General features: G+C 42.2%; 1 protein-coding gene across 3 annotated transcripts in view; it reads left to right on the top strand.

Annotated features, from left to right (window-relative positions):
- LOC122560168 (calcium/calmodulin-dependent protein kinase type IV) overlaps positions 1–24,583 on the top strand; it is a 163,190-nt gene that overhangs the window by 82,857 nt on the left and 55,750 nt on the right. For all 3 annotated transcript variants that reach the window (XM_043710559.2, XM_043710542.2, XM_043710525.2), the window contains exons 3-5: positions 3,857–3,919; positions 7,853–7,935; positions 21,745–21,817. In XM_043710559.2, the coding sequence (XP_043566494.1) occupies positions 3,857–3,919; positions 7,853–7,935; positions 21,745–21,817 (219 nt within the window). The remainder of the gene's footprint in view (positions 1–3,856; positions 3,920–7,852; positions 7,936–21,744; positions 21,818–24,583) is intronic.

Here is a 24,583-nt window from a genome sequence, read left to right as displayed (position 1 = left end):
ATATATATATATATAAACTTTGAGCATCTAGACACAGTTAGTTTAGTGATGGTCACCGTGGCAATTCATGGGTTATTGTGTGCCATGAGTTGTAGATCTGCTTTTAAATTTAACAGTGACCTTTGTGAAGTATGATCTTTACAGGAACTGTACTGGTGCTGGCTGCTCCCTCACCAGTTTGGAATCCCTCTATTGTTCTTCTTCCTCAGAGGCATTTCCAGTCTCTGCAATGATGTATTTTGGTGTTACATGAAACAGTCATTTTGGTAGAAAGTATATGGTGGTACAATATAAAATATAGGGTATGCAGGAGCAGAGAGACATGGGTGTACATGTCAAAAGTCATTGAAGACTGCGTGGCAGGTTGAGAGAGCAAATAATAAATACTTTATTAAGAGAGGCATAGAGCAACAGCAAGGAGGTGGTACTGAACTTTTTTAAGATGTTACTTTGGTCTTAACTGGAGTATTGTCTCCAGTTTTAGCACGATACCTTAGGAAAGAGTGCTGAAAAGATTCATGTTCCAGGAACGAGGTACTTCAGTCATGAAGGTATATTGGAGCAGTTGGGAGTCTTTACTTTGAAGAAGATGAAACTGAGAGGTGATCTGATAGAGATATTCAAATTCATTGGGTCTAGGCAGAGTAGATGGGGAGAAACTCCTACTTCTGAAAGAATCAAGAATAAGAGGGATGTCTAAAGTGATTGACAAATGAAGCAAAAGCAACATAAGAAAATCTTTTTCATCTCGTGAATGTTTATGGTCTGGAATGCACTGTGCAAGAGTGTGGTAGAGCAAATTTAATCAAGATATTAAAATAGAAAGAAATTGTTAACTGAAAAATAAAAATGTGCAGAGTTAGGGGAACAGGCACAGGAATGGTACTAAATGAATTGCTCATTTAGAGAGCTGATGTCAACACGATGATCTCCTTCATCACTCTACCTGTGATTCTGTGTAAGTAACCAACAGACCGCCAACAAAAAAAACACAAAAATAGCTGTAAAGCTACTAGCAACAAAATGAAATATAACTGGAGCTGAGTCAATGATAAAGTGCTGGAAATCCCACCAATGTAGTTGCAGTGCTTTGCAAACTTATATTTTATATGGATTAGAATATTAAAGTAATTAATTGAGATGAAAACTATTGAAAATGACTTCTCTGATGTGGCCATATTATACTAATCCTCTTATTTCTGTGTAGCTGCAATACATAGGTGGGTCTTCCCTCACAAATGGAAAACAAATTAGTAAATGGGGAAGATACAAGAGTTGTTGAAGTTGTGGGAAAACAGATATCCCTTGAAATCTCCATTACCTAAAGGACTCATAGTAGCTAGTGAAGAAGGTTTTCTAAGATTACCAAGGCATCTTGATCAAATGGCTCAATGGGCTGAAAAATGGCAGGTGGAGTTCAATCTGGATAAATGTAAGGTATTGCATTTTGGTACAACTAACAAGGATAGGACCATTATACTATTATAAGATTAATGCTAGGACCTTGAGTAGTGTTATACAACAGAGAGACCTAGGGGTTCAGGTACATAATTCTTTGAAATTTGTATCACATATAGATAGGATGGTTAAAAAGGCATCTGGCATACTTGCCTTCATTGCTCAGTCCTTTGAGCATAGGAGTTGGGAAGTTACATTGAGGTTGTACAGGACATTGGTGAGGTCTCTTCTGGAATACTGTGTTCAGTTCTGGATGCCCAGTTTTAGGAAGGATGTTACTGAGCTGGAAAGAGTTCAGAAGAGATTTACCAGAATGTTGCTAGGTATGGAAGGTTTGAGTTATAAAGAAAGGCTGGATAGGCTGGGACATTTTTACTGGAGCATAGGAGATTGAGAGACAAATTTATAGAAGTTTATAAAATAATGAGGAATATAGATATAGTTGATGGTAGTTGTCTTTTCCCTACAATGGTGGATTTCAAGACTAGGGGGCACATTTTTAAGGTGAAAGCAGAGAAATTTAAAAAAGGCATGAGGGACAATTTTTTTACTCAGAGGGTGATTCGTGTGTGGAATAAACTTCCTGAGGAAGTGGTGGATGTGGGTACAATTACAATGTTTAAAAGACATTTGGATAAGTACATGAATAGGAAAGGTTTGGAGGGATATGAATAGAACAAAATCCCTACAGATTGGAAACAAACTATTCTGCCCAGCAAGTCCACACCAACCCTCTGAACAGCCTTCCATCCAGACCTATCCTCTACCCTGTAACTCTGCCTTTCCCACGGCTAACACACGTAACATACACATCCCTGAATACTATGGACAATTTAGCATGGCCAATCCACCTAACCTGCACCTCTTTGGACTGTAGGAGGAAACCAGAGTACCCAGCAGAAACCCATGCTGACATGGGGAGATTGTGCAAGTACCACACAGATGGTTACCCAAGGGTGGAATCAAACCTAGGTCCCTGGTACTGTGAGGTAGCAGTGCTAACCACTGAGTCACCATGCCACCTGGAGCAGGCAGATGAGAATAGATTAGTTTGGCATGGACTGGTTGGACCAAAGGTCTGTTTTTGTGCTGTATGTCACATTGTTTTTAGCTGGATTATATCTATTATAGTTAACTAAATTGACTATTCATGATGTTAATATAAAAGAAAATCAGTAAAACCTCTGACACACTGGAGCATAAGTTCATTGATATAATTGTATTGCTAATACATCAAGTAAGTGTACAGTCCTGCTATCTTGAATATCAACAACACCTGAGACAAGAAACTTTAACAGCTTTAAGAAGGCTGTGAAATTGGGAACTGTCCTTCTGTTAGTATTATCAAGCATCCTTAAAGAGTCTAGATTGTGTACCCTGGTGAAGAACAGTTCAGATTTGTGAGTAAACCAATTAGAGCTGAATAATAAATTGTTATCCTCAATTTTGTTAATGATATTGCTCTTATTAATTATTTATATTCTGTTATTGTGAAAACTCAATATCAGGAAGAATATTTTTAAATTGCAGTTTTCTGTATAACTCCAAGATCAGGTGATGCTTAAATAAAGGAGTAAATACAGACGTCAAAGCCAGCAGAGGTAATAGAGGCAGGCACGGTAATTCAATTAAGGTGAGGCTGGACAGATGCATGAGTAGGTGGGGAGCAGAGGGGTACAGATGCTTAGGAATTGTGCGATAGGTTTAGACAGTGGATTTGGATAGGCTCAGGCTTGGACCGCCGAAAGGTCTGTTCCTGGGCTGTAAATTTTCTTTGTTCTTGTTCTTTGAATGTAATAAAGTTAGAGCTGGACCAACCAGGAGTTAAATTAGAAAGCACTTTTTCACACAAAAGATGATAGAAATCAGGAATCCCTCCCTTCCTTTGCAAAAGGCTCTGAATGATAGAACAATGGATACTTGCAAGGCAATGATTTCTGTTAGGTAAGGGTATAAAATGTGATATGGAATGAAGGCATGAGAATGAAGTTGAGCAGCAGATCATCTGTGATCTAATTGAATAATGAGTAGGCTTGAAGGATGGAATGGCTTCTATTCTTAATGTTATATTTATTACTCCTAGAAATTTGGAGAATTTGTCAAGGTTAGGTTTAAAGCATGTATTTTTACAAAAATATATATCCAGAATGGTGAGAGCCAAAGCAAAGATTTAGCATATCAGCTAGGAGACTAGTATAATGTTAATCATATTTCACAATTGTACTGTCAAAAAGCACTCCTAAGTTGATTTCATTTTTCTGACAATCTAAACTTGAGAATACCAAGCCAAGAGTTGGTGTGCAAGTGTTTTGAAGTATTACCTAGTCAACCAAAACTTAACCATTTTATTTCATGTATACTATAGCAAAATACATTTATGTGTTCCATTGTTTCACAGATAGATAAAAAAATAGTTCGAACTGAAATCGGTGTACTACTTAGACTCTCCCACCCCAATATTGTAAGTATGAATGATCATATATTTCACAATATCAAAATTGCCCATTTGTTAACTTAAAACTTGCATAATTTTCCCACTTTGTGTTAGAAACGGGATTACATAACTTTTAAGCTGAGTATAACTTTTTAATGTTGATTACTCATGTCTTATTTATCACAAGTATATTAGTTGTTTTTACAGAATTATGGTACAAATTTGTTACTTGCATATTAATATTCATATTTAAGTGTTACCGTAGCACTTCAAATACATAACTGGGGAGGGGCAGTTTTCTATTTTGTACGTGTGTTTTAAGCTCCTGCTAAATATGTTCTGCTTTAATTCTTTTTATCAGATTTGAAGTTGATCAGATCTTTCCCCTTCACTGAAAATGTTGTTCAACATGAGTTTCATGTGACTGATTGTTAGCAGGTGAAAACATATTTCTACCTGAAGAATTACAAAGATGTTTCCTGCATCTACATGGAAATATTATAGTGAGCTGTATAATCCATAGAAAATATCCTGTATATTTTAATTTCCTTTCAATTTGGAATGTGGAAATGACCTGAAAACATAGCCTCAGAGTGAAGGGACTACCCTTTAGAGCTGAGGTGAGGAATAATTTATTCAGCCCAATGGTGGTGAATCTGTGGAGCTTGTTGCCGCAGAAGACTGTGGAAACCAAGTTATTGAGAATATTAAAGACAGAAATAGATAGGTTCTTGATTAATAAGGAGATCAAGGGTTATGGGGAGAAGGCAGGAAATTGGGATTAGGAAACAAATCAGCCATGACAAAATATTGGAGCAGACTTGATGGGCCGAATGGCCTAATTATGCTCTTCCACTGACACCCTCCTTCGACTGACTGAACTGGTCCTCACTCTGAACAACTTCTCTTTCCAATCCTCAACTTCCTCCAAACCAAAGGAGTAGCCATGGGCACCCACTATGCCTGCCTCATTGTAGGATATGTGGAACAGTCCATCTTCCGCAGCTGCACTGGCACCAACCCCCACCTTTTCCTCCGCTACATCGATGACTGTATCGGCGCTGCCTCGTGCTCCCACGAGGAGGTTGAACAGTTCATCCACTTTACCAACATCTTCCACCCCGACCTCAAATTTACCTGGACCGTCTCAGACTCCTCCCTCCCCTTCCTAGACCTCTCCATTTCTATCTCGGGCGACCGAATCAACACGGACATTTACTATAAACCGACCGACTCCCACAGCTACCTAGACTACATCTCCTCCCACCCTGCCCCCTGTAAAAACGCTATCCCATATTCCCAATTCCTTCGTCTCCGCCGCATCAGATCCCAGGAGGACCTGTTCCAATACCGAACAACCCAGATGGCCTCCTTCTTCAAAGACCGCAATTTCCCCTCAGACGTGATCGATGATGCTCTCCACCGCATTTCCACTTCCCGCTCCTCCGCCCTTGAGCCCCGCCCCTCCAATCGCCACCAGGTCAGAACCCCACTGGTTCTCATCTACCACCCCACCAACCTCCATATACATCATATCATCCGTCGTCATTTTCGCTACCTCCAAACGGACCCCACCACCAGGGATATATTTCCCTCCCCTCCCCTATCAGCATTCCAAAAAGATCACTCCCTCCATGACTCCCTTGTTAGGTCCATTGCCCCCCACCAACCCAACCTCCACTCCCGGCACCTTCCCCTGCAATCGCAAGAAATGCAAAACTTGCGCCCACACCTCCCCCCTTACTTCCCTCCAAGGACCCAAGGGATCCTTCCATATCCGCCACAAATTCACCTGCACCTCCACACACATCATTTACTGCATCCGCTGCACCTCCTCTATATTGGGGAGACAGGCCGCCTACTTGCGGAACATTTCAGAGAACACCTCTGGGACACCAGGACCAACCAACCCAACCACCCTGTGGCTCAACACTTCAACTCCCCCTCCCACTCCACCAAGGACATGCAGGTCCTTGGACTCCTCCATCGCCAGACCATAGCAACACAGCGGCTGGAGGAAGAGCGCCTCATCTTCTGCCTAGGAACCCTCCAACCACAAGGGATGAACTCAGATTTGTCCAGTTTCCTCATTTCCCCTCCCCCCCCCACCTTGTCTCAGTCCCAACCCTCGAACTCAGCACCACCTTCCTAACCTGCAATCTTCTTCCTGACCTCTCCGCTCCCACCCGCACTCCGGCCGATCACCCTCACTTTAACCTCCTTCCACCTATCGTATTTCCAACGCCCCTCCCCCAAGTCCCTCCTCCCTACCTTTTATCTTAGCCTGCTTGGCACACTCTCCTCATTCCTGAAGAATGGCTCATGCCCGAAACGTCGATTCTCCTGCTCCTTGGATGCTGCCTGACCTGCTGCACATTTCCAGCAACACATTTTCAGCTCTAATTATGCTCCTGTATAGATTAGATTAGATTTTCTACAGCGTGGAATCAGGCCCTTTGGCCCAACAAGTCCACACCGACCCTCCGAAGAGCAACCCACCCAGACCCAATTCCCTACATTTACCCCTGACTTATACACCTAACACTACGGGCAATTTAGCATGGCCAATTCACCTAACCTGCACATCTTTAGACTGTGGGAGGAAGCCGGACAACCTCGCGGAAACTCACGCAGACATGGGGAGAATGTGCAAACTCTACACAGATAGTTGACCAAGGCAAGAATTGAACCCGGGTCCCTGGCGCTGTGAGGCAACAGTGCTAACCGCTGAGCCCATGATCTTATGGTCTGACATATACTTTTTTAAAAGACCTAATTTGAACTTGTGGCATATCTGCTTTCTTTTGAGCAGGGTTGGGGTGCCAAGCTAGGTTCAGCACTTTTACTGCATAGTGCTCACCAATGCGACAACTATGATTCCTGTCTAGGCCCAGTAGGAATTATCAAACGACAGCTGGGAGATCACTGCTGGGAATTCAAGGGGACAGTTCCAACCATTAATCATAAAGGGTATGTCCAAACTGCTCGTCGTCAGGGGAGGGGACTGAAGCAAAGGGCAGTGGGAGGCTCAGGTTTTCTTTATCGGTTTGGAGGTGTACATCTACTCTTGTAGCCCACAAAAGAAAAATGTAAAATTTACCCTTTCAATTTACCTTGTCCTTTTCTGGCTAAGTTCCTGCTTAATGCTAGTCTTCAGTGGTTCTGACACTGCCAGATTACTTTTGGGATTAACAGTAAAAATGTTATCAGAGTCTGAATTATGTCATTGGAACCCCACGTTTTAATATATTGAGGCATGTCTTCAATGGCCTTCTCAAAGTTGTTAAAAGCACCTCCACTAACTTACAGCTAAAATGGTGATGACTGTAAATGTGTCAAGATCCAGGAAGAGTAGGGCCACACTTTGACTACCTGACCTGTTTCCCACCAGGTGGACAAGGTTAAAATAGACCTTTTAATAATTTATGTTTTAACCTCCTAAGATTTATTGGAAATTAGTTTGGGCTATTTTCATTAACTGCAATCTCAATTTTTCCTTTGGTGCTAATAGTCTCCTCTGTGGTTTTAATTTGCACACTGGCATTATCTTTCGCCAGAAAGAATGATACGTAAGCCCTTTCATAATCCATTGCCTTTATGATTTTGAAGCAACCACAGTGATGTATCAGAGAATGGACAAGAGGCATTCCTGTTCATTTGTTGAATTTGTGTGAAAGATCTGAACTCTGTCTATTGTTTCCCAGTAGGAACAATTAGGAAGCAAAGAACCTCGAGCACAACCCAAGCCTTACTGTACCATGGTATTAAATGTATTACACCATGATCCACTATATTTTGGTTCTGTTCGGATAGCGGTTGAGAATGGCAAATACCGCGTCCAGTATAAACAGTATAATTCAAAATTGTTGAAATCTTTATAAATAGATAGGTAGGAAAACATATTAAATAATTGTCTTTTCATGAATAGTTTTAATAATAATCCATTCATTTATTTTACAGATCAGACTGAAAGAAATCTTTGAGACTCTAACAGAGATTAATTTGGTTCTGGAACTGGTCACAGGAGGAGAACTATTTGACAGGTATCTGTTTTATTTCAGAGTTGGATAAATAAGGAAATGTAAGGGTGTATTACCAGAATCAGTCAGATTTTAACTGTCTCAGGCATTTACATACCTTACATTACCTGGTTTCCTTTTATGTATTATTTAATAATGATACAGTTTATAGTGTATGTGCATAAAGCTGGATTTTATGGAGGTGGCACTGGTTATTGGCTGAAAAATCAGGAGCAAGCTCATCCCTGCCAGCTTAGGAAAAGCCATGACTGGATTTCCCATCCATTTTGGGCGGCACGGTGGCACAGTGGTTAGCACTGCTGCCTCACAGCGCCGGAGACCCGGGTTCAATTCCCGCCTCAGGCGACTGACTGTGTGGAGTTTGCACATTCTCCCCGTGTCTGCGTGGGTTTCCTCCGGGTGCTCCGGTTTCCTCCCACAATCCAAAGATGTGCAGGTCAGGTGAATTGGCCATGCTAAATTGCCCGTAGTGTTAGGTAAGGGGTAAATGTAGGGGTATGGGTGGGTTGTGCTTCGGCGGGTCGGTGTGGACTTGTTGGGCCGAAGGGCCTGTTTCCACACTGTAATCTAATCTAATCTAATCTAATCTAATCTAAGCACTTAATCACCTGAGGCCATGGCTTCAGAATTGTTTGAGAACTGGACGTTTATATTCTGGTGAATAAAATTTGGATCTCCCCGCTGCCCCATGATCTCAGTGACTAAAATTCAAGTATGTCTGTAATCTATTATGATCTTAAATCCAAGGATGTTTAATTTTGGATGTAAAAGATATAGCAATAAAAGGCAATAAAAGGCAAGTGTTACAGGAAATTAATATGGCTCTTTGGAGAAATGTATGTTCTGCAGATACATTGGTGGGCGGCATGGTGGCACAGTGGTTAGCACTGCTGCCTCACAGCGCCAGAGACCCAGGTTCAATTCCCGACTCAGGAGACTGACTGTGTGGAGTTTGCACATTCTCCCCGTGTCTGCGTGGGTTTCCTCCGGGTGCTCCGGTTTCCTCCCACAGTCCAAAGATGTGCAGGTCACGTGAATTGGCCATGCTAAATTGCCCGTAGTGTTAGGTAAAAGGGGTAAATGTAGGGGTATGGGTGGGTTGCGCTTCGGTGGGTCGGTGTGGACTTGTCGGGCCGAAGGGCCTGTTTCCACACTGTAAGTAATCTAATCTAATCTAATCTGTAAACTTTTAATATATTCGAAATGGTTTCCTGTCAGTCAATATCACACATGGTTGTCAGGCAAAAACAGCAAGAAGCAGCATGATATTTTGTTAAGGGTACATAGCTATAATTCGGACCCTATTTAAACCATAAACTCTATCCAAAATCGTGTATTTTTATGTTACAACTTCCTTAATGCATGGTAATAATGAGACAATTGGTGTAAGTAAGTCAGTCTCCTGGTAATTATAGTGTCTGACTATTCTTGGTTTTGAACCATTTACACTAGGAAGGTCTAAGAACAACATGAAATGTTAGAAAGAAGAATTTTCATTATAGAATTGAACATAGAAAGTTTTAATGGAAATAATTTGCAGGAAATGCAGAAAGGAATAGAAATTGATCCTCGTTGTGGCTGTTTTCCAGGCATCAAAAGGAGGAAATTTTATCTATTTCATAGGCTATATCCCTCACCTCAAGGGCACTATATGTATTTCTAGTGTCATATTGGTTTCAATCAATTTTGAGGCGACCTGGACGGATGTCCTAAATAAACATTAGACACCCTTCATAGTCTAATAATGCTGTAGAGCCCTGAATAAAGTTAGTTAGTGAGGAGCAGAACAGAGCAGAGCAGAAGCAGGGATTGCTTGACTCCAATTCTTATAGGATTGCTGTGGCTTAACAAATGGTTTACACAAATTAAGTTACTTTTTTTTTCACTTCAGGCTCCACTTTTGGGAGCCACTGCCACTACTCAGTCCTTTTAGTCATTACTCAAACAAAGTAATTAAGTAACAGATAACAAGTTGGTGGATAAATATAATCATTTTGTATTGAAAAATCTGCATGCTACTATCAACAACAGCTATTTATGTTGATATATCACCTTGAACACAATAAAATATCCCAAGGTGTCATGCAGTAATATTATAAAAACAAAATGTTTACATCAAGCTACAGTAGATAATATTAGAGCAGATAGCCGATAGCTTGGTTAAAGAAGTAGTCTGGCACAAGTGTATTCATGGAGAGAGGCAAAAGAGTATTATGGGATAATTCTAGAGCTTGGAGCTTTTACAGCTGAAGGCATACCCGCCTGTACCGGAGCACTTAAAATTGAGTGTGCTGAAGAGAGCACAATTAGATGAGCACAGATATCTGAAATATAGGAGGATATTTTGGCGATAGAAACAGGAGCAAAGTCTGGAGAGTTTGGAAATTCATGGGCAGAGGTGAGCCTTCCCTGGGACCAAGCCTTTGGAGAGCCATTGGCCAGTCAAAGGCTGACACTTCTTCTTTGACTGCCAGCATCAATAAGGAGGTGGAGCTGCTGCTGGTACTACATCCATCCAAGGCCCAGAATCTCCAATAGACCCAGGCATTCACGTAGGTGGGTGAAGGCGGGTGGGGAGGTGAGGGGTTGTGGATTGAGAGTTCCAGGGAGAGGGAGATTGAAGTGAGGATGTCAGAGAGGGTGCTGTAAGTGTTCATAGGAGGGCTATTAATCAGAATTTTTTATTGAATTATGTACAGAGAGGAAAGTATTCCTATCTGACTATCTTGAAGCAAGTCTTTCTACAGTCATAGAGTCACAGAGATGTACAGCATGGAAGCACACTCTTCGGTCCAACCCATCCATGCCGACTAGATATCCCAACCCAATCTAGTCCTACCTGCCAGCACTCAGCCCATATCCTTCCAAACCCTTCCTATTCATATACCCATCCAAATACCTCTTAAATGTTGCCATTGTACCAGCTTCCTCCACTTCCTCTGGCAGCTCATTCCATACCCGTACCACCCTCTGTGTGAAAAAGTTGCTCCTTAGATCTCTTTTATATCTTTCCCCTCTCACCCTAAACCTATGCCCTCTAGTTCTGGACTCTCGTCCCCAGGGAAAAGACTTTGCCTATTTACCCTATCCATGCTCCTCACAATTTTGTAAACTTCTATAACGTCACCCCTCAGCCTCTGACGCTCCAGGGAAAACAGCCCCAGCCTGTTCAGCCTCTCCCTATCGCTCAAATCCTCCAACCCTGGCAACATCCTTGTAAATCTTCTCTGAACCCTTTCAAGTTTCACAGCATTTTTCCGATAGGAAGAAGACCAGAATTGCATGAATATTCCAACAGTGGCCTAACCAATGTCCTGTACAGCCGCAACATGACCTCCCAATTCCTGTACTCAATACTCTGACCAATAAAGGAAAGCGTACCAAACACCTTCTTCACTATTCTATCTACCTGCGACTCCACTTTCAAGGAGCTATGAACCTGCACTCCAAGGTCTCTTTGTTCAGCATGGCTCTCAGCTGCTGCTTTATGCTACACAACCTAGCACCCCACCTCACCGAAACGTCATCTTGTTCCTGAATATTTACTTTTTCCCATCATTAACATGCAAACTTTAATTTTTGTTATTAGCATTGTATCAATTATTAACATGTATCCCACATCCCTCCCTGCCAAATTTCTTTTGGCTAGACTTTAAAGGTAACATTAATTTCTGCCCTCCTGAAGGATGGATAGGACTAGTGCTACATGTGTGCTTCCTTCTTAGAAGTGAAATGTACGTTGGCTTTTTTTCCCTTTGGGGTGATGTCCTATTGTGGACTGTTTTAGTGCTGGTCTTGCACATGGTACAAACTGTTTGTCCTCTATGTTTTCATTTCTTTATTCATTCATGGGCTGAGGGTGTCACTGAATGGGCAATATTTTCCATCCATTCCTAAGTGCCAGAGGGCAGTTAAGAGTCAACCACATTGCTGTGGGTCTGGAGTCACATGTAGGCCAGCCCGGGTAAAGATGACAGTTTCCTTCCCTAAAGGACATTAATGAACCAGTTGTGTTTTTCTGACAATTGACAATGGATTCATGGTCATCATTAGATTCTTAATTCCAGATATTTATTGAATTCAAATTCCACCATCTGCCGTTGTGGGATTCGAACCCAGGTGCCCAAAATATTACCTGGATCTCTGGATTAACAGTCTAGTGATAATACTACAAGGCCATCACCTCTCCAGTTGCTTGGCTAAATGTGGCTGGATATCCTCTGGTCTGACTTGATTATGAACTGGCCATAATATTAGTTGTCTGATAAAAGGCAATTGTGGGTCCTCCTCCAACATACTTACCGATGCATACATAATCATTCCTGGTTGAAAATTGGAACAGGGAATACCCTGTTCTGTGGGATCCTTTGGTATTGTTGTAGCTGCCTCTGTCACATCATGTGTCTACTGAAGTGCATGTTCTTCTACTTTCTGACAGCTTATTTATATCTCAAACCTTGATTTACTTAGACTCACCTGGAGTAGAGTTGGCTGTTGTTTCGGGTGGTTCCTCATTGGTTGTGGATTTTCTCAGTGATCTTTGTCTCCCTGGATATTCCTATTGTTGCGTCAGGATTGTACCAGTTAGAACATAGAAGGTTACAGCGCAGTACAGGCCCTTCAACCCTCGATGTTTGTCGATCTGTCGAACCAATCTGAAGCCTATCTATCCTACACTATTCCATTTTCATCCTTAGTTTATCCAATGACCATTTGAATTCCTTAAAAGTTGGCGAGTCTACTACAGTTGCAGGCAGTTCGTTCCACATCCTTACTACTCTCTGAGTAAAGAAACTACCTCTGACAATTGTCCTATATCTAATACCCCTCAATTCAAAACAATGTCCCCTTGTGCTAGCCATCACCATCCAAGGAAAAAGGCTGTCACTGTCCACCCTATCTAACTCTCTGATTATCTCATATGTCTCAATTAAGTCACCTCTCAACCTTCTTCTCTCTAATGAAAACAGACTCAAGCCCCTCAGCCTTTCCTCATAAGATCTTCCTTCCATACCAGGGAACATCCTAGTAAATCTCTGCACCCTTTCCAATGCTTCCACATCCTTCCTATAATGCGGTGACCAGAACTCCAAGTGAGGCCGCACCAGAGTTTTGTACAGCTGCAGCCTGACCTTGTGGCTCTGAAACTCAATCCCTCTACCAATGAAAGCTAACACACTGTATACCTTCTGAACAACCTTATCAACCTGGGTGGCGACTTTCAGCGATCTATGTACAAGGACACCGATATCTGTCTGCTCATCTACACCAACAAGAATCTCACCATTAACCCAGTAGTCTTTATTCCTGTTGCTCCTTCCAAAATGAATCTCCTGACACTTTTCCGTATTAAACTCCATTTATCACCTCTCAGCCTGGCTCTGCAGCTTATCTATGTTCCTCTGTAATGTGCAGCATCCTTCAGCACTATCCACAACTCCACCGCAAATTTACTAACCTGTCCTTCTACGCCCTCATCTAGATCATTTATAAAAATGACAAACAGCAATGGCCCCAAAACAGACCCTTGCAGTACAACACTAGTATTGGAAGTCCAGGATGAACATTTCCCATCAACCACTACCCTCTGTCTTCTTTCAGCCGGCCAATTTCTGATCCAATCTGCTAAATCACCCCCAATCCTATGCCTCCATATTTTGTGCAATAGCCTAATGTGGGGAACCTTATGAAACGCCTTACTGAAATCCATATACACCACATCAACTGCTTTACCCTCATCCACCTGTTTGGTCACATTCTGAAAGAATTCAGTAAGGTTTGTGAGGCATGACCTCCCCTTCACAAAACCGTGTTGACTATGCCTAATCACCTTATTCATCTCTGTAAATACTATCTCTTACAACCTTTTCCAACATTTTACCTACAACCGAACTAAGGCTTACTGGTGTTGTTTCTACTCAATGTCGTGAATAAGGGAACAATATTTGCTATCCTCCAGTCTTCTGGCACAATTCCTGTAGACATAAAGATCAAAGCCAAACGCTCGGCAATCTCCTCCCTGGCTTTCCAGAGAATCTGAGGATAAATCCCATCCAGCCTAGGGGACTTATCTATTTCCACACTTTCCATAATATAGATGATAAATAATTGAAGGCCTTGGATTGATCCTTGTGGCACGTCACTCATTACAACTGTCCATCCTGAAAATGATCCATTGATTCTGAGTCTGATTTCTGTGTCCAAACCAATCCTCAAACCATGCTATTATATTTATGCAATATCTACCACTTCCCTTTTGTCAACTCTGCCTATTACGTCTTCAAAGAATTCTAGCAAATTTGTCAAACATGATTTCCCTTTCACAAAATTATATTGACTCTGATTGCAACCATTGTCTCTGTAATACATCAAAGCATATGCATTTATTTCTATTTGTACTGTCAACTCATCTTTAACTTGTTATAAATGCTGCATGCATTCAGGTAAAAAGCCCTATGCTTTTACCATAATTACACATTCTGATTCTAATTTCTGCTGCACTTCAATCTGTGAAATTCTTTATCACAGAAGCTTATCATGGATGGGATATAAAAATTCAAGGTCAAGATAGACAGTTTTTTAAATTAGTAAGAAAAATCAAAGGTTTGGGGAAAAGACAGGAAGGTGGAGTAGAGGATTATCAGATGAGCCCTGGGCCCTGCTTCTGTTCTTATGGTCTTCTGCTTACATTTTCCACTCCTCCCTTTTGATTATCATTATCCCCATAACTTTTGGTTTTCTTGTTGATTAAAAATATGTCTATCTCGGCCTTGGGTATATTTTATAGTCCATCCATGATAGCCCTCTGTGGTAAAGACTATGATTATCATTTACTTCTTCATTTCCCTGCATCTCTGCTCTCTCGTTTCTTGTTAATTTTTTAAAAGTTCTTTTCAATTGAATACTTCATCCTCGACAAATGAATTTAAAGCCCTATCTTTAGCATCAGTCTTCCTTTAATAATTCCACAAAATTAATACACCAGAGTAGCTAGATTGGTGGTATTAATTTGCCCAAAAGTCATCTTACCACTCTTACTAACAACTCCAAATAAATCACTAACTCTGGATAGCTTCGTAATTCTTTCACCTTATGTCCTGATGAAGGTTCCCACCTCTAGCTCACTTGCTCTCTCTACTTTTTGCCTATCACAACTCACCTCCTCTCTCTCCAAGCCTGCTGCTCGATGCTTTCCTCCTTAACTGTTCTAGTCACCGTCTTTCCTTCTTATCACTTTTCTCCGCTTGCTGTCTTGCATTTGTCATTTCTCTGCTACTTTTTGGTTCTCTTGCACTCATTGCTTCCAACCCATTTGCCACTTCCTCTTCCCATTAGCTGATTCTCTCCTGTTCATCTTCTTCCTCTCAACATTTCCACTTGTCATGTCTGTTTGCTTGCTGGTTCCCTCCCTGACCCTCCCACTTATTGTCTTACTCTATGACCCTTATGCTCATCATCTCAGTCCCTTACTCTCCTGATTGCCACATCTCACCCGCTTTCCTCCTTTACCCTCAACACAAAATTATTGATTTATTATAAACAAAAAGTATTCAGTGATGACGTAAAACTGGTCAACACATTTTGTTTGTAATATGAAAATATTTAAATGTTTAGCACTTTAAAATCTCAGAGCACATGCATAAACATTCACATACATTGAATAAAGGGAAAAGGTGGATTTCTCTATGTAATGATTCACATTGGAAACATTTTTGTGAACGTTACTTTTACAAAGCTACAAAAAAGAAAAAGTGTGGATGTTCAGATGGTCTCCAAACACAAGGAGATGTACCTGGGATCTTAACCCTCAAGCATTGTATTGAGAATTCTTCTGGACATTTTTCAGGAGGACAGTCAGTCCTCTAGTAGCTCTAGGTACCACACAAAGGGAGATAGGAACAGGAGTAGGCCATTCAGCCTCTTGTGCCTGTTCTGCCATTCAGTGAGATCATGGTTGATCTGTGGCTTAACTGCATATCCCTGCCTTTGGCCCATATCCCTCAATGCCTTTGCTTAACAAATAGAAATAAATGAATATGACTTGATATGTATCTGCATCAGATTTAAAACTAACAACTGATGAAGTTCTAAATCTCTACCCTTTGTGTGTTTAAGTGCTTCCTAACATCTCTCCTGAATGTTCTGGCCTAACTCTCAGGCTATGCCCCCTAGTTCTAGAATCCCCAATCAGTGAAAATACTTTCCTTTTCTATCTTGAAGATCAGCTCACCCCTTAACCTTCTAAAGTCTAGAGAAAACAGGCCTAATTTGTATAATCTCTTGTTATAGCTGGACTTCAGCAGTTGTTATCATTCTTGTAGACCTACAATGTACTCCCTCCAAGGCCAATATATCCTTCCAAAGGTGCATGTCCAAATCTGTTCACAGTACTCCAAGTGGGGTATAACCAGAATTTTGTATGATTGCAGCATAACTTCTGCATCCAGCAACTCTAGTCCTCTAGTTACAAAGGCCAACGTTCTATTTGATTATTAATTATTTTCTGCACCCATTCATAATATTTTAAAGATCTGTGCACTTGAACCCCAGGTCTCTTTGGACATCCACTGTATTTAACCGCATATCATTTAGAAAGTACCTTGATCTATCCTTTTCTCAGTCCAAAATGGATACCCACACAGTTGCTTACGTTGAACTCCATCAGCCACAATTTTGCCTGTTCACCTAGTCTGTCAATATCCTTTTGTAATTTTAACATCTATGCTGTCTACAATGCTGCCTGACTTTGTGTCATCAGCAAATTTAGATATAAGACTTTTTATGCTACTATCCCAAAGTCATTAATAAATACTGTGAATTATTGTGACCCTAACACAGATCCTTGTGGAATGCCATTGCTCCCATCTGCCAATTTGAGTACCCACCCATTATCTCCACTTTTCGTCACCTGCCTCTCAACCAATTTGCAGGCCATATCAGTAATTTACTCTCAGTTCAATGGGCTCCTACCTTAGTCAACATTCTGTTATGTGGGACTTTATTAAATGCCTTCTGGAAGATATAAACAACATTCATAGACATTTCAATTATTACAAGACATATGACTTAAGATCTTATAAAACAATATTCCACTGTCCTTTCACTGATTCAAAACAAAATCCAGGTGACACTAAAACTTCAAAGTCAAGTCCATTATAATTGTTAAATATAATGTCACTGGAATAAACATAAGGATTACTTGAACAAATTATCATAGATGCTTTACAAGGGTATCTCAATAATCATGTGGGGAAAAAAAATAGAAGGTTATGCTGCTTGCATTTGACAACGGGAGGATTTCATTGTGGGACATAAACATTGACATGGACCACTCAAAATGAAAGGTCATCCTATGTATTTTAGCTATTAAAAATTTATCAGGAACCCTTGTGAAAAGCCTTAAAGCAAAACATTGAAAATATTAATATGGTTATTTGATAATCTACATGGGTAATTTCCTCAACCCGATTGTGCAAATCATGGTAACATTGAGAGTCCTGGCTTTAATAAAACCTAATAATTTTTCATGAGCTCACTCTCTCAGCGGAGCAGGTAAGGGCTGTTTGGCAGTGGTTGCTTGAAGGCTCGGTGACGTTTGTTTAGGTTTAAATTTGAAAGATTTTTTTAAAAAAAAGCGCGGAGCGGACCCAGAAGCTGGTGTAGCGCAAGCTTACCTGGGTGGGTTTTTTTCCCTATAAAAGCGCGCAGGAGAGGAACCCGGGGCACTACAGAGGTAGTGCCTCCCACCCGCCCTCCTCCTCTAACCTAATAATAAGACCTGTTGTGGTAAGTAGGTAAGTGCTGCATTTTGCTTGTTCTATTCTTTAGACCTAGTTTTTTTTTTAAAAGGTTACTTTTAGAGGGATGGCAGTGAAGGCAATGCAATGTTCCTCTTGCAATATGTTTGAGGTGAGGGATGCCATGGTTGTCCCTGCTGATTACACTTGCAGGAAGTGCACCCATCTCCAGCTCCTCCAAGACCGTGTTAGGGAACTGGAGCAGAAGTTGGATGAACTTAGGATCATTCGGGAGGCAGAGGGGGTCATAGATCGGAGCTTTAGGGAAGTAGTAACTCCAAGGATTGCAGACAGATGGGTGACAGTGAAGGGCACTGGGAGGAAACAGCCAGTGCAGGGACCCCCTGCAGCCGTTCCCCTCAAGAACAAGTATACCGTTTTGGATACTTGTAGGGGGGGGACTTACCAGGGGTAAGCAATGGGGTTCAGGCCTCTGGCCCGGAGCCTGTCCCCGTTGCTCAGAAGGGAAGGGTGGAGAACAGCAGAGCAATAGTTATTGGGGACTCGATAGTTCGGGGCACAGATAAGCGGTTTTGTGGGTGCGAGAGAGACTCACGTTTGGTATGTTGCCTCCCAGGTGCAAGGGTACGTGACGTCTCTGATCGTGTTTTCCGGGTCCTTAAGGGAGAGGGGGAGCAGCCCGAAGTCGTGGTCCACATTGGCAGCAACGACATAGGTAGGAAGAGGGCTGAGGATGTTAGGCAGGCTTTCAGGGAGCTAGGTTGGAAGCTCAAAGTTAGAACAAACAGAATTGTTGTCTCTGGTTTGTTACCTGTGCTACGTGATAGAGAGTCGAGGAATAGGGAGAGAGAACAGTTAAATGCGTGGCTACAGGGATGGTGCAGGAGGGAGGGATTCCGGTATCTGGATAACTGGGGTTCTTTCTGGGGAAGGTGGGCCCTCTATAAACAGGGTGGTCTACACCTGAACCTGAGGGGCACCAGTATCCTTGGGGGGAGGTTTGCTAGTGCTCTTGGGGGGGGTTTAAACTAACTCTGCAGGGGCATGGGAACCTAGACTGTAGCTTTGGGGTGCAGGACCTAGAGTGTAGGGAGGTTAGGAACATGGCATCAGTCTCAAAGGAGGGTGCCTGTAAACAGGAAAGTGGCTTGAAGTGTTTATACTTCAATGCAAGAAGTATACGAAATAAGGTAGGTGAACTTGTAGCGTGGGTTGATACCTGGGATTTCGATGTTGTGGCTATTACGGAGACATGGGTAGAACAGGGACAGGATTGGCTGTTGCAGGTTCCAGGGTTTAAATGTTTTAGTAGGGTCAGAGGTGGGGGTAAAAGAGGGGGAGGTGTGGCATTGCTTGTCAAAGATAGTATTACAGTGGTGGAAAGGACGATGGATGAAGACTCGCCATCTGAGGTAGTTTGGGCTGAGGTTAGGAATAGGAAAGGTGAGGTCACCCTGTTAGGAGTTTTTTACAGGCCTCCTAATAGTCCTAGAGACATAGAAGAAAGGATTGAGAGGATGATTCAGGAGAAGAGTGAAAGTAATAGGGTGTTTGTTATGGGGGACTTTAACTTTCCAGATATTGACTGGGAAAGCTATAGCTCGAGTTCGTTAGATGGGTCGGTGTTTGTCCAGTGTGTGCAGGAGGGTTTCCTGACACAATATGTAGACAGGCCAACAAGAGGTGAGGCCATACTGGATTTGGTTCTGGGTAATGAACCAGGCCAGATGTTAGAATTGGAGGTAGGTGAGCACTTTGGGGACAGTGACCACAATTCGGTGACTTTTACTCTAGTGATGGAGAGGGATAAGTGTGCACTGCAGGGCAAGAGTTATAGCTGGGGGCAGGGAAATTATGATGCGGTGAGGCACGACTTAGGATGCGTGGCTTAGAAAAGTAGGCTTCAAGGGAAGGGTGCAATTGATATGTGGAGCTTGTTCAAGGAGCAACTATTGAGTGTCCTTGATAAGTATGTACCTGTAAGGCAGGGAGGAAAGAGTCATGTGAGGGAGCCGTGGTTTAATAAGGAATTGGAATCCCTTGTTAAAGGGAAGAGGGCGGCCTATGTAAAGATGAGGCGTGAAGGTTCAATTGGGGCGATTGAGAGTTATAAGGTAGCCAGGAAGGATCTGAAGAGAGAGCTAAGAGCAGCAAGGAGGGGACATGAAAAGTCCTTAGTTGGTAGGATTAGGGAAAACCCAAAGGCTTTCTATAGGTATGTCAGGAATAAAAGAATGACTAGGGTAGGAATAGGTCCAGTCAAGGATAGTAGTGGGAAGTTGCGTGTGGAGGCTGAAGAGATTGGGGAGACACTGAATGAATACTTTTCGTCAGTATTCACTCAAGAACAGTGAATACTGAGTCACAATTAATTAGAATGGACGGCTTTGAGGTATGTAGGGAAGAGGTGTTGAAAATTCTGGAAAGGGTGAAAATAGATAAGTCCCCTGGGCCTGATGGCATTTATCCTAGGATTCTCTGGGAAGCAAGGGAGGAGATTGCAGAGCCATTGGCCTTGATTTTTATGTACTCGTTGTCTACAGGAATAGTGCCAGAAGACTGGAGGATAGCAAATGTGGTTCCCTTGTTCAAGAAGGGGAGTAGGGATAACCCTAGTAACTATAGGCCGGTGAGTCTCACTTCTGTTGTGGGCAAAGTCTTAGAGAGAATTGTAAGGGATAGGATTTATGAACATCTGGATAGGAATAATGTGATCAAGGATAGTCAGCATGGTTTTGTGAAGGGCAGGTCGTGCCTCACAAACCTTATTGAATTCTTTGAGAAGGTGACTAAGGAGGTGGACGAGGGTAAAGCGGTAGATGTGGTGTATATGGATTTTAGTAAGGCGTTTGATAAGGTTCCCCATGGTAGGCTACTGCAAACAATACGGAGGTATGGCATTGAGGGTGAGTTGGAGGTTTGGATTAGGAATTGGCTGGCTGGAAGAAGACAGAGGGTAGTAGTTGATGGTAAAGGTTCATCTTGGAGTGCAGTTACTAGCGGTGTTCCGCAAGGATCTGTTTTGGGACCATTGCTGTTTGTCATTTTTATAAATGACCTGGAGGAGGGGCTAGAAGGTTGGGTGAGCAAGTTTGCGGATGATATGAAAGTCGGTGGAGTTGTTGACAGTGAGGAAGGATGTGTCAGATTACAGCAGGATATAGATAAGCTGCAGAGCTGGGCCGAAAGATGGCAAATGGAGTTCAATGTAGGTAAGTGTGAGGTGATTCACTTTGGTAAGAGTAACAAAAAGATGGAGTACTGGGCTAATGGTCGGATACTTGGTAGTGTCGATGAGCAGAGGGATCTTGGTGTCCATGTACACAGATCTCTGAAAGTCGCCCCCCAGGTAAATAGTGCAGTGAAGAAGGCATATAGCGTACTGGCTTTTATTGATAGAGGAATTGAGTTCCGGAGTCCTGAGGTCATGTTACAGTTGTATAAGACTCTGGTGCGGCCGCATCTGGAGTATTGTGTGCAGTTTTGGTCGCCATACTATAGGAAGGATGTGGAGGCACTGGAACGGGTGCAGAGAAGGTTTACCAGGATGTTGCCTGGTATGGTAGGAAGATTGTTTGAGCAAAGGCTGAGGCACTTGGGGCTGTTTTCATTGGAGAAAAGAAGGTTTTGGGGTGACTTGATAGAGGTGTACAAGATGATTAGGGATTTGGATAGGGTTGACCATGAGAACCTTTTTCCAAGTATGGAGTCAGCTATTATAAGGGGGCATAGCTTTAAATTAAGGGGTGGTAGGTATAGGACATATGTTAGGGGTAGATTCTTTACTCAGCGAGTCGTGAGTTCATGGAATGCCCTGCCAGTAGCAGTGGTGGACTCTCCCTCTTTATGGGCATTTAAACGGGCATTGGATAGGCATATGAAGGATAGTGGGCTAGTGTAGGTGGGCTTGGATCAGCGCAACATCGAGGGCCAAAGGGCCTGTACTGCGCTGTATTTTTTTATGTTCTATGTTCTGTGAATACAAACCATAACACTGACATAAAAGCACTCATTACTTTGCCTTTTGTAACAAATTTTAATTTTCCCAATGTAGGATTGTTGAAAAGGGATATTACAGTGAAAAAGATGCTGCAAGTGCTGTCAAACAAGTTCTGGAGGCAGTTGCAGTAAGTATTATCGCAATCGGTCAAGTTAATGTTGGAGCATTCTGACTTCTGATATTGCACAGTTCCAGAGTGGAAATCTCAATCCAGATCTTAATCTTCTTTCTTATCCAATTTAGCTGTTGGATTATCTGCTTTAATGATAAGCTGTAAACTCATTTTACTATTTGGTTGATCATACTTATGATATGTATGATATATTTATATAGATTGTGACTGTCTCTTCAAGATAGCAGTGGAGCAGAACTCCTGAGCCGGAGGTTGTTCGTTGTGTGTGTTTCTTTCCTTTCTTTCTCTCTCTTTTCACTTTTTCTTTCTTTTTATTTTACCTCCCATGCACGGGCTGTATCAGCAATGTTCAGGGTGAAAGCGTGGACTCCCAGCCTCAGTGTGCAGTTGTACTCCCAACCTCAGCGTGGACTGGGGCTCCCTCCCTCAGCGTGGACTTGAACTCCCGGCCTCAGCATGAATTTTTTTGTGTACAACATAAGCTTATCACCGCTCCATTTTTTTCTCATAGCAACTTATACCTAGTTCCACCTACTGGAGGCAATGTGGACACTGGCAGAGGGGAGGAGGACCAGCAGTACATCCTTGGAACACCCCAAGAAGATGCCTCTGGGCAACACGTGATACTCCTCGGTACACAATGGTACCTCTTTGATTCTAGGAGAGGAAAGGTTGCCTAAATGATGATTGACATGCCTTGTCTCCCTCTCATCTGGCCACCGCTGTATATAGCTCAAGACCAGACTGATGGAATGTAGGTCAGAATGCACATCTGGTGACCACTGAATATTCTGCTATTCATGGCAGTCACTGGTTTTTTCATGGAGAAAGCGACATGCTGCATATGGTTTCTGATATCTCTACCAGATGTTCCCAACCTTATTTCCTATGAATGTTTCCTATGAAAGTTTCCAGGAGCAAGTTGCTGGTGTCCAGCAATCAGGAGCCTTGGTTGTCATATTCACCATCAACTGGAGGGCTATGTCTGTGATGTGCTCACCAGGTTGTGACCCTGAGTCTCATCCTAAAAGTGTAACCCTAAGTGGAGAAATGGTGTGATGATGTTTCATCATCTTTAGAGATGGTCAGAGGTCAGGCTTGCTGCAGACTGCTTTCGCCAACTATCATGAATGATAATACCTACAGTAATATCATAAAGTAGAGAGAAAAAATAAAGATTAGCGTATGGCTATTAACATTCCCTTCCCCCATTCATGTATCAATCATATTTGTAGATCTTTTAATTCAGAGATATTATTACATGCCTCTGGTGTGGATGAGATTTGAGTCTGGGTCTCCTGATCCAGAGAAAGGGACACCACTACTATTCCTGACTGTTCTCAGTTTCCTCTTCTGCTGGGACGAGGATTCTGATTTCACACAGTTTTGCTCCAGTGCTCATAAACTTCCAAACAGGTGGCAACTCTCTAAATTGACAAAATTCTTCATCCTACCTTCACTTCAGATCAGTGATGGGCTCCTGCAACTTGAACTTCAAAGAGATAAACTCTTTAACCTATGAAAGGTACTTCTACCTGGCTGTTTAAACTCCATCATCTACTAAGATTTGCCCACGATATGGTCTTCACCTCCTTGTAGCTGGACAGCCTCTGGCAATATTAGAAAAGTTTTGGAAGATGAAATTGTTAAAAGCTCACAAATATGTAGCATTTTTTTCACAATAGCTGCAGGTGAATTCCTTTGTTCTCCTCCTCCCGTTAAGGAAAGTGAGCTGCCTAGAAGCAGAGCCAGGACATCTGGTATTGACATCCCAAGGAAGTTTTGTTTTCCTTCTGTTCTAGCTGACCTCTGTTCCAGCCCAATTGGAACTAAGAAAATATAGTCCTTCATGTCGCCCTCAGCTTACTTTCCCATCTGGCTTTGTATCATCAGCAAACTTGAATACATTACTCTGGCCTCCTGGAATCTACAGAAGTATGGAAAATCATAGCCAGTTCATTCACTTTCTCTACATCTACCTCTGGGACTAGCACCTGTAGGGCCAGCAATGGCTTCTTTAACTGTTGTTCACAACACATCACCATGAATGCTAGAGGAACACAGCTGCTGCCTCAGGCCTCTTATGATGTGGTCCGTGTTCCACAAGGACTGCCTGGCAGCTGTAGCCATTGTTTTAGTTCTGAACTTTTAAAAAGTCTTTCGAGGAGGCCTCCATCTATAAATGACTTCTCATTCTTCCAATTGCAACGGCAGCATTTACATCCCCAAGAGACACTGTCAGTCTTCCAGACCTGTAAGGTTCCCAGTTGACAGCCTCAGTTATGGAGTACATTCACTATCCTTATTTGTACAGGCTCTGAAACAGCTTGTTTATTGGATGCACCTCAAAAAATTCCTTGGGCCATTGCCCATGGCATGTCCAGATTCTTGGCCTGCATTTTGTCCCAACGGCAGGTTTGGAACCTGGGCACAAATATCAAGTCCAAAAATATTTGTTCCATGCCTCTGCTGTTGGCACATTCCACATAATTTATCCTGTTTTTGCCTCTAATGATCCAGCTGGCAAACAGGATTAGATTTATTTAGGATATCTGGTTGGCATGGACAAACTGGACCAAAGGGTCTGTTTCCATGCTGTGTATCTCAATTACTCTCTGACTAATGTTTACCTATGACTAATGCTGTCATTTTATATACTTATAAAAATTTTTTTGCGTTTTGGTAAATTTATTTTCACGTTTTGTATTTTTATTTTTGTTAGCTTTTTGATCCCTTTTGCTGAGTTCCTATAACTCTCCC

This window comes from Chiloscyllium plagiosum, unplaced genomic scaffold (genome assembly GCF_037043375.1).
Source record: "Chiloscyllium plagiosum isolate Xiang-an unplaced genomic scaffold, Cpla_swu_hap1 HiC_scaffold_2, whole genome shotgun sequence".
Lineage (NCBI taxonomy): Eukaryota > Metazoa > Chordata > Chondrichthyes > Orectolobiformes > Hemiscylliidae > Chiloscyllium > Chiloscyllium plagiosum.
This window is presented reverse-complemented; position numbering and strand designations above follow the sequence as displayed.